Source organism: Apodemus sylvaticus, chromosome 5 (assembly GCF_947179515.1).
Source record: "Apodemus sylvaticus chromosome 5, mApoSyl1.1, whole genome shotgun sequence".
In the NCBI taxonomy this organism is placed as follows: domain Eukaryota; kingdom Metazoa; phylum Chordata; class Mammalia; order Rodentia; family Muridae; genus Apodemus; species Apodemus sylvaticus.
Window position 1 is genome coordinate 165061789 of NC_067476.1, and position 10957 is coordinate 165072745.

At 41.2% G+C, this 10957-nt stretch overlaps 1 protein-coding gene across 2 annotated transcripts in view; it reads left to right on the top strand.

Moving 5' to 3' along the window:
• The window catches only part of Myt1 (myelin transcription factor 1), a 36993-nt gene extending 36432 nt beyond the window's left edge, over nt 1-561 (top strand). For both annotated transcript variants that reach the window (XM_052181607.1, XM_052181608.1), the window contains one exon: nt 1-561. This exon is cut by the window's left edge and continues 80 nt beyond it. In XM_052181607.1, coding sequence (XP_052037567.1) covers nt 1-61 — 61 coding nt within the window. In that variant the 3' untranslated portion in view covers nt 62-561.
• The last annotated feature ends 10396 nt before the right edge of the window (nt 562-10957 follow it).

Below are 10957 nucleotides of genomic sequence, written 5' to 3' on the forward strand. Positions count from 1 at the left end.
TCCGGAGAACAAAGGCCTTCTGGAAACGATCAAGCAAGCTGTGAGGGGCATTCAGGTCTAGGCTGCACTGCACACAGGAGTCTGCTCTGTTCCTCACAGTGAGGACCCTGACTTCTAGCCACTTCTAATTGGAAGCCTGGGTGCAGCTTACCCAAAGGAGAGCCTGGAAATCAGTGTCTCCTATGATCTCCCCATTAGGCCCAGGCATGAAGACCTCTCTATGTGAGTGCCTGGGGACACTGAAGTATTACAAAGTGATTTATTTTTTTTTTTTGTTTTTTTAAAGAAGTCTGAAGAGCAGCTCAAAGTCTCCGGTGGAAGCTCATGGACAAGGTTCTCAGGGAAGTTTTGGAGTTTGCAGCCACAGTATTCCATTGTTTGTTAAGGTTGGGAGGGCAGCCATGGACTTGATGGGTGTTAATCTCAGCAGGAGGGCATGCCTAGGTTTCTGGCTATGCTCACTGAGGCCCACGTGGCAAGTATGTTTTATGTTTTCATTTAATTCAACTTTGTGTTAAAGGTGCACAATACTCTGCTTCAGAGGTGAATCTAGGAACAGGCTTCCCAGATGGCAGTCTACACAGTTGATGAGCATCATAGAAAGTCAGCTGAAGGCTTTTTTTTTTCAGTTGGAGGCTATGAAAATCAGGACTTACTTGGGCAGCAGATGCCTTTAGGCTGTGCAGAACTTCTTTCTCCTGGCTCCAGTTTTTAACCCCTGGCCTGGGCTCTAAGTCCAAGACCACTGGGCCAAACCTCTGGTTTCTGTACCTCCATCCAGGTGCTGGACCCATCATTGTATCTTTTCATGCATAGGTTTGCTCCTTGTATCCAAGGTGATTGCCTGGGGACAGGGGACCAGAGGTAAATTGTTACAGGGAGACCACCAAGATTTCACTTCTTTATAGGTTCATTTAAGATGTGAAAAGGATACATTTTAATTTAATGTGTTAAAAACACAATGTTCTTACTGTGTAAATAGAGTCCAAGTCAATTGTGACTGCAATTCCAAATTAGTATTTAAAGGTAGAGAAATTGCACTTCCTGGAAGACACTGAAAGTAGTTAGTTTATTCTGTAAATTATATAATTTTGTCATAAGTATTTATATTCTTACCCTCTTATGTTAATGTTTGCTATTTATTATTTTTATTTATTTATTTTATACTATTTCAACTAGACTACAGCATACTAGGGTACCTACCATAAGAGTTAAATAAGTTAAATTGAAACAAAAACATTTATTTGACTATAAGATAGGCCACAAAGAATCTTGATATAACTTCTAGTTATAATTTTGATGCAACCGAGTTATTTTTTATATATTTTGTTATTTATTCTTTTAATAATGGAATTTTTTAAAAAAGTATTTTGTAACTGAGGAATTTTGGTAATTTGGGTTTTTCTCCCCATTGGTTCACCAGAGAGAAAGGTGTTTGGTTTTCTTTTTCCCTTTGGATTCCTTTTGTCAGGCCAATAACAGCAAATAGAATTCTGTATTTATTATTATTTTAGTGTAGTGCAGATGTGTGTGCTCTGGTGTTTCTTGTGTTGCATTTGTGGAGGTTCTTATGGATGATCCATGTTGCTGTGAGGGAGTGCTGGCCATGGTCAGTTCTAGGCAATGGACTCGCTGGCCAAGCTGCCCAAGATCTTGATACCCCAATACTGTGACCCTCCTTCCTCAGGAAACACGTGGGACCCACAGTACCTCGTGGTGTGTTTGGAGGGTGATTTCTAATAAAAGTCTCACTGTGCATAGGTGCTATGGTCTGTGAGGAGGCTGCTACTCTGATCCTTATACTTCTGGGAGTGCTATGAGGGTGGTCATGGTAAGAGGGCCCTTCTATTTAAGTCTTTCTCTGGTACCAGTGTGGCTCAGCCACCACTTCTGTTGGATCTGCCTTCCCTCAAGTGTGGTTCTCCAAGGTCTAATTCACTGCACCTCCACCTTTTCCCATGAGCCAGCCATATACACATCATATCCACATCAGCCCCTCCCTCACCTGGAGTTTTCTCTTAGAATCAGGAAGAAACAATTGTCCAGCTTGGGTTGCTAGATTAGAAGTATGCAGTATAGCTGTGCTTCCATATCATATTTTTTTCATACCATCTTTCTTAGCTAAGAATGAATGAGAGTCAGATATTCTGGTAGAAGGCAGAGCAGAGAATTGAGTTAGGAGTGAGAAAGAGAGAGCTCTCTGATGACCTCACAGCTATTAGACCTGGTTATGCCTGAAAGTAGTCTACTCTTGGACTTCCTATATGTGAGGCAATGGATTCCTTTTATTGGTTTTAGCTCATGTACTTTGGCTTTTTTTTTTTTTTTTTGGCCTTTCAGAGGAACCTTTCTATTGTTACACTTTCATGTCAGATGGATTTCTAGTTCAGATTTTCATTTACAGCAAATCATATTTAGCTTGACTCCTCTAGGAATGTTGCCTGGAAACAGATGTGGAGTTCTTCTTATATATGGACAGAAGCCATTTTACCTGAGAAATTCTTAAGATACTCCAGGTTTTTTTTCTGTTCCACTCAGGCAAGGCCATAGGTGCTAGGGTCATATATGAGTGAGCTATGTAGAATTTGTGTAGCTGTGAGGAAGAGTTCCTGGAGATTTCCTTTAACAAGGTTACAGCACAGATAGTGGTTAGTGGTCTGGGATTGCAACTCTTTACATTGGCATAGTTGCTATGACATGAGCCAGGGTATGGGCAAGCAGAGTGTCTCTATTACAAACTGAGCTCATCCTAGGTCCTGAGAACTGGGTATGTGATGGTCCTTGGTAGAATAAAAGGGGAGAGGGTGTTTCCAGGATCTCAATATGGCTGCCTACAGAGGTAAGTCTAGGACTGTAGAAGAATGAGATGCCATTGTGGAGAGGCCCACATCTGCTCTTGTGTCAGAGCAGCAGCCTTGTGTTTGGTTTATTAGTCCTATTCCATCACTGCCAACTGTCTTCTTCCTTTTGATTTTTACGGGTCTAGCCTGTTATATACCCTTGAAATACTGTATGTCAGGGAAACTGCCTACCTACTCTCCAACCTAGAGCCTCCTCATAATCATACAGAACACGAATAAATGGCCCAGGAAACACAAAGAGCTTACTTAAAGGGCTTCCAAATAATTCCAAAAAGCTACAATACCAAAATTCACCAAAGTGTGTGAAAACAGTTTGTGAAGGGCAGGAGCTCATCCTTAGTGAGTCTTGTTAAGATCTAATGACACAACTATCTGCTTCTGGTCTTTTCAGAGCTTTCAAGTAGTACACAGAACTAAGAACACTATGTAGGTATGAGAAAAACTCCAGAGGTCACTGTCATGGATGTAGTAGGTATGTGGGGTGAGACACAGGGGATTTTAGAAGTAGGAAATTAATAGGCAACTGAGGAAAGAATGGTACCTAGTCTCAGATAGCTCTAAATGGAGTCCTGGTTTGTATGAAGCACATTTACAGCAGTGGTCCCAGCTCAGAGCTGACCAGGAACTGAACAGTTGGTGGCCATGACAGTATGATCAAATCTTTGTTTGGTCTTCCATAAGATGGATAGTTGCTAAGACTATTACTGGAGGCCATGTTTGGGATCTAGCTGGTGGTCATGTAGAGAGTTTTTAAAAAGGGAAATTCTGAGGAAGAGAATCCTTGTTTTTTAAAGAGGTTCAAATGTTTGGAGATTGTTTTGATCCTATATGACCTTTTGGAGTTTTTCATACCTGCTTTTCTAGTTCCAGAATACTGGAAGAAACATGGAGCCCCACAATTCTTAGTGTCTTTCAGATTAAAGTGCTCAGCTTTTGGACACACAATACCCTTGGCTCCTGAGTATTGATTCTACTGGGATAAACAGGCCTGGGCCTGAACATAGCTCTACAGAGAAAGCAGTTTTTCCAGCTTTAGGAAGGTGGGACCATGGCTAATTTTTGTATGTTAGAAAGATGCACAACCCTACAGTTGGCATGAGAGGCTTAACAATGTGAAGATGCTGTCTCTTGCTTTGAGTACAGTCCACCAGTCTTCTGGGTGCTGGGAATGAAGGTGCCTTGAAGTCACAGCAGATGTATTCTAGAATTAATTTTGGTGAATTCATTCTTTCCATAGCGAAGCCATTCCTCACAGCTTATAAATAATCTCTTCCTCTTTCAGGAGAATAAAGTCCTAGTTTCTCTATGGGGGAGAACCATTCTCCAATCATGGTTGGGACTTGGGGGTCTGCAGCTTCTAAAAACATTTGACAACACCAACTTAGTTTAAATACTTGAACACCTCCAACAGAACCTAGTGCTACCTATTCTTGGGATAGGGTGGTGAGGGTTTTAAAAGCTAGATTATGTTGGTTCTGAGCTTCCTATATTCTGAGTAGAACTAAGCATTTTTGTGTTCCCTGGGCTATTTGTCTCCCAATTAAGAAAATTTAAAGAGTTTTCTGGCATCTGAATACATTATTGCTTTCTCTTCCACTTCCCCATGCCTTAAAAGCTGTCATTTAGATGAATTTTGAGAGTAAAAAACAGGTATACATGAACATTTGCACACTCCCAGTCCCCCTCAATTGGATTCTGTGCCCAGAAGGAGATCACTCCCAGTATATCATGGGATCAGTACCTCCATGACTGAATGAAGCCTCAGGATTAGGAGGGACTTACCCATTAACTAGTTATAAGTGGCTTATTTGGAGCTGATATAGAACATGCATGAAAGGGTTCCAATGTATTAGCTGATTGTGGGCCTTATGATGAAAATGAAGTATATTTCCCAGGGGTCAAAATCTCTGTGCTGTTCCATTTGCTATGCCTATGACCTTGTCCTTTGTCCTTGACACTAAGGCTTGGGGGCTCCAAGTTCCTCCCAGTATTCTGGAACCAGAAGAAGAGGGTATAGAAAACTCCAAACGGTCATATAGGATCAAAACTATAGCTTCAGAATAAGCTAGTTTAAAATAGTAGAACCCACAGAACCCCATATCCACTATTGTAGGTATCTCAGCCAGTCCTAGGCTGCTGACTTGATAGAGCAGTGCTCCACACTGTCCCTCCTGGATGCTTCTGTAGTTCCTTCGTAAATTGTTTTTCTCTCAGTGTCTGAAATATGCAGACAAGCCAGAGTGCTAATTTTTCTGAAGCCTGACTAATCTTCCTTCCCATTTTTTTACACACACACACACACACACACACCCTAGTTGCCCTTCAGTGCTGTTCCTTGGAGCTCTTCCAAGCCTACATTTGGGGTCTTCTCCTTATCCCTGAGGGTGATGTCTACAATGAGTAAAGAACTCCACATACCCCCTAAGGTACCTATCTCAGCTCTGGAGCTCCACTTGGATATTTTATATCCTCAGTGACTACAGCAGTCCATTGGCTGCTCCAAGTTTGGACTTCCCTGGACTCAACAAGTCACCAATCTCCATTAGCTTCTACCTTAAGTAAAATCTCAAGGCCACACCAGAGCTGCCAAAGTGGATCACCACTGTGTCTCCTTGAAACACCTACCTAGTAATATTGCTATCTAGATTGCCAACCATCCAGTGGTACCAAACTGAGCAAGTGTACTGAGGGGAGGAAGAATGAATCATTATTTGGGGTCTTTGAAAGGTAACATGTAAATATGAGTACTAGGGAATGTGCTGTGCCCTCCCAACACGTGAACTCCTCCAAGGTAACCCATCTAACTCCACTAACTCCAAGGTAACTCCTTGTGGTAACTCCACTAACTCCAAGGTAACCCATCCCTATAACAGATTTGATAGTCACAAGCCAGTGCTGGTCTCAAAAGACACAACCAAAACCCACAAAGTTGGAGCAGGTGGAAGTTTCACTCCCTATGGGGTCACTCCAGAATACCTACTAACACCAAGATGAGAGGCCTTGTAGTGGCAGTGGAATGGGGCACAAGCAGCTGTGCTTTCCTATGGGAGTCCAGGGAAGAAAGACTGAGCAGGACAGTGCCACCACATCCCCAGAGCCTGCAAGTGACTGACCCTCATTGGACCTACCCATCTCTGCTTCAGGAGCACCTCTTGCCAATCAGTCACACTATTACTTGTTTCTTTCATACTCTGTCAAAATGTTTTTCTTTTTTTTTTAAGATTTATTATATGTAAGTACACTGTAGCTGTCTTCAGACACACCAGAAGAGAGCGTCAGATCTCTTTATGGATGGTTGTGAGCCACCATGTGGTTGCTGGGATTTGAACTCAGGATCTTCGGAAGAGCAGTCAGTGCTCTTAACCGCTGAGCCATCTCTCCAGCCCCTGTTTTTCTTATCTTTAGCTCCACCATAGCTCTTTGTAGAAGTTTAAACAGAAAAAGATAATATGATAATGTTTAGGACTGAAGATGGTGAGAAGAAATAAAGACCAAGTAGAAGTGCTGAAAAGTTCCATGTGAGACCTTCAGCCCCACAGCTTTCATATCCATAATCCCTTTTAGGCAGCAAACTTCAGTCCTGAGTAGGATGGAGTAACATAGACAGTCTGAACAGAGCCCTTTTACCTACTCAGGATCCTGCCACCTCTCAACTACTTGTGACATAAATAGTGAGTGAGGTTGTCCCATTTACAGATGGGGAAACTGAGGCTCAGGTAATTTCTCTGAGCTGTATAGAGACTGGTTGTATTAAGAAGATTGCTTACAGTCCTTTCACCGTAGGCCTGGTACTTTAGACGACACATGGTAATGGATTCTAGAGATCATTTCTTGAGTGCTACTCAATCAACTGGATCTTCACAGAATAGTCGGACATAGTGGCTGCCCAAGAGGCAAGAGGTAAAGGGGCTACCATGGTTCCCATGTCAGTTGAGGAAGAAATAGAGATTACAGGTATCTTTCTCCAGCTTTAGGACAGCTGTACACCATCTAGATATCCTTCAGGTACTAAAATGGAAAGGCTGATGCCATTGTTTCCTGGGTCCAGATTACTATTGTAGGCAAATAGCACATAGGACTAAGTGAATGGAAGGAGAGAGAGAGAGAGAGAGAGAGAGAGAGAGAGAGAGAGAGAGAGAGAGAGAGCTAGCTTAGGGAGCTTTAGTACCAGCCTTGAGTCACTGGAGATATCTAGGTGAGTGGTGGGACAGTTTAGGGAATATATACATGGTGACTCATCACACAAATGCTAGCCCTGGACTATCTGTAGGGAGCCAACTTGAAGCTGGCCTCTTGAGACCTGGAAGCTGGGTATCTTTCCCTGTGTCTTTCACAGTCAGTGGCCTCAGGTCACTCACCATGTCTGACACTTAGAGAGCATTTCCAGACTTGTTTCACCTTCTCATTACTTCCCATCTATGCTAGTTACCATGAACAACTGGAGTCTACCCTGTTGTTTATGGCCACCAGATATATGTGACCACAGCTGCCACAAGCTCATATATATGGGCTTAAAACCACCACATAAGACTCTCCTATTGATACATAAAACTTGGTTGATATCCATAGTCCACTGTGTGGAGTCATCTATTGCTTCTCCCTCCTCTTAACTAGACTGGGACTAACATCTGCTGCAGTTTTCTGAACAGCTTTTACTTACAGGGTACCTCCCCTTGAGTTTCCCTCTCATAGTTAATAAGAGACAAGGAGGAGTACTGGCAGGGACTGGTTCAGATGAAGGAGACCCTGAACTTTTGACAGTGAGACCTTGGGTCCCACCTCCTAAAAGTGTCCAAACCCAGGAGTCTTTGTATATGGCCTTTGTAAGGCCCTATGTCAGCAGCATTTCAAATATGAACATATATAGTCCTTATATAGGCCCAACCAGGGTGACACAAAATTGATACTTGCAAACATTTCTTAGGTCCCATGTAAAACTAATTATTTAAAAAAAATAGTGTTATGACTCTCTTCCCACTGAACAGTGGTGGCACACACCTTTGATTCCAGCACGAGGGAGGCAGAGGCAGGCGGATTTCTGAGTTCAAGTCCAGCCTGGTCTACAGAGTGAGTTCCAGGACAGCCAGAGCTATACAGAGAAACCCTGTCTCAAAAAAAAAAAAAAAAAAAAAACAAACCTCTCTTCCCAACTATTCCAGACACATGTATTTCTATATCTTTATATTCTTGTGGTAGCTATGCAGTAAACAGCAGATAGACTTTGGTACTTGTCTGAAGACTGCTAATTCTACTCTAAAAAGCCTAAAATGAGGAAGAAAATTCCTTCCTTTCTCCCTTCAAGATGACCTATTCTTGTCAGGTGGTGGGGGTGGTGGCAGCGCATGCCTTTAATTCCAGCACTCAGGAGGCAGAGGCAGATGGTTCACTGAGTTTAAGGCCAACCTGGTCTACAGAGTGAGTTTCAAGACAGCCAAGGCTACACAGAAAAACTTTGTCTTGAAAAACACAAACAAACAAACAAACAAACAAACAAGCAGAAAGATTACTTATTTTAGCTGCTTCTTTCAGCTCAGCTGCACAATGGTGGAAGATTTTGTATCTTGTCATTTTTTTCAATCCCAGCTGCTCAACATTTATTAACCTTTCCTAGTAGGTTCTTTCTTAGGATTCTGCTGCCTTCAGGGTGGCACTGATAAAGCCAAATAGCATTCAATGTATGTGGGCAAGCACCCAGAGGCTAGAACACTGAGCCTAAAGCAAAAACACTCAGAAAACACATCAGAAGGGTGGGATAGGGAAGGGGCTGAGGACAGGGTGGTTGCCACATGGATGAAACTTTGCGCAGTATGAAGCATATCACCTATTGAGTTTCCTGTAGTCATCACTGAAACAGCTTCTCTATTACCAAGTTCCAAGCATGAAAAAAACATACAGCTATTGTCTGGTGTACAGGCAGAGTACCTTAAGAGCCAGGTTTCTGGCTGTGAAACTCCAATTGGATTTTTTTAAACCAATATTGTAATTGCTAAGGCAATACTTGACCATTATATAAAACAGCCACAACAAGGATAAGTTAGGCAAGAACTGGTGTCCTTAGTTATGAGATCAAGAAAAGAACTGTCTCTCACATTTAACCCTGAGGATTTTGTATCTGCCACTCTTTGTGTATATCTATAGTTCCATCTGGATCACTGGGGTTCATGCCTGAAAAAAAAAAAAAACTCTGTTGTTTCACATTGTATAGGTCTGCTCCTGAATTCCTTTAGCTTTTAGGTGTCTGGAAATTTTTCAATTAAAATGCAATATATTTTAAATTGGAGAGTTTTGTGTTTATAGATAATTTCAGCCACAAATAATTTCATGGATTCCCCCTTCTGCACAGACTCCTTTGCTCTTAATAGCTTACATTAATACATATTGCTAAAACTGATATCAATATATATTACTATGAACTAAAGTCTACAGTTTACCTTAAGGTTCATTCTTAATGCTGAATATTATATGTTTTTATGGTGCTGGGACTTTGTTCAAGTTAGGTAAACACTTGCTCTACCATTGAGCTACATCCATAACTTCTTATGTTTCTACCATTACAGCATCATACAGCTTCATTCACTGTTTTAATAGTCTTTCATGATCTACCCTTCTCTTGCAATCACTGAGCTTTTTAGAGTTTCTACAATTTTTCACTTTTCCATAGTTCATATCATTGGGATCACACAATGTGTCATAGTTTTTCCATATGAGTTTCTTTTATTTAGCAGTAAGCACTTGGAAACTGAAGAGATAGCTCAGCTGGTAAAGTGCCTGCTACATAAGCATGAGGACCTCAGGTTAAATTCCCTAATATTCATATAGAAAGTTGTGTAGTGAGAATTCTTAAATTTTGGTTTCTTTAGGAAACACAGAAATATTATAAGAATATGTTTTCGTTTTAATCCCAGGTGTAGGGTGTGGAGCTCCTTTGGACAGACCACAGCAGCTGACTGTGATTTGCCTCATGCTCTAGCAGAGGTATTGTTTGCCAGCTCCAGATTGTTTCCGTGATTGTGTGACATTTGGAATTCTTGGAACTCTCAGAGGGTATATAAATGCTAGGGCTCTGAGAGGCAGGGTGGGTGGTTGTTGGTCATTTGGCAAGGCTGTTTGCAGTTTGTTAATAGTCATGCTCAAATAAGAAACAAGAAGAAAGAAATTAGATTCACAGATCTCTCACTCTCCCCTCTGTCCTTCTTTCTCTCCTTCCTAGTGATAGGAGATTGGGGTGGTGGGTAAAAGGTGGGAAAACTAACCCATAAAGTAGCTAAGTCCAGCTACAAAATTGGGCATGGTTCAGAGCTGGGGAGGCAGAGACAGGAGGATCCATGGGGCTTTCTGGTTTAAACTCCAGGTTTAGTGAGAGATAGGTGTCTTAAGAAATAAGGTAGAGAGAAATAAAGAAGACATTAGACATTGATCTCTGGCCTCCACATGTACATACACACATGTTCATGTATACCTATTTACATATGCATGCAAACATCACAGATTTTTAAAAAATAGCAATTAAGTGGGTAAGGTTGCTACATGTCTTTTCATAGCTCAGTAGCTCACTTTTCAAAAAAAAATCCCTTATTAAAACAGTTATGCAGATATATCTCCCATCTATTTAATATTTTTGTTGCTTCTGATGTTTGATGATTACAAATGAAGCTGTTATACTACCTATATGTGCTGGTTTTGTGTATTGTGGTAAATATCTAGGAACTCAAATGGTGACTTTTAAAAACAGTTTTATGTATGCTTGAATAGTCTTATATAACCCTGGCTAGCCTTGAATTTATTACACTGCCAAAGTATGACTTTGAACTCCTGATCCTTCTTCCTCTGCCACTAAGTGCTGGGATTACACTTGTTTGCCATACATCTTATAAGACTTTGTTTAGTTCAGTAACAAACTGACAAACTATTTTCCAAAGTAGCTTTATTATTGTTCATTCCCACCAGCAATGAAGGTGATATGCTGTTGCTCTACATCTTCACCATTATTTGGTGAATTATAAATTTTATAAATTTTGGCTATTCTAATAGGTGTGTATTGATATCTCAGTGTTTTATAAATCTTCAATTACTTAATGACAAATTATGTTGATATG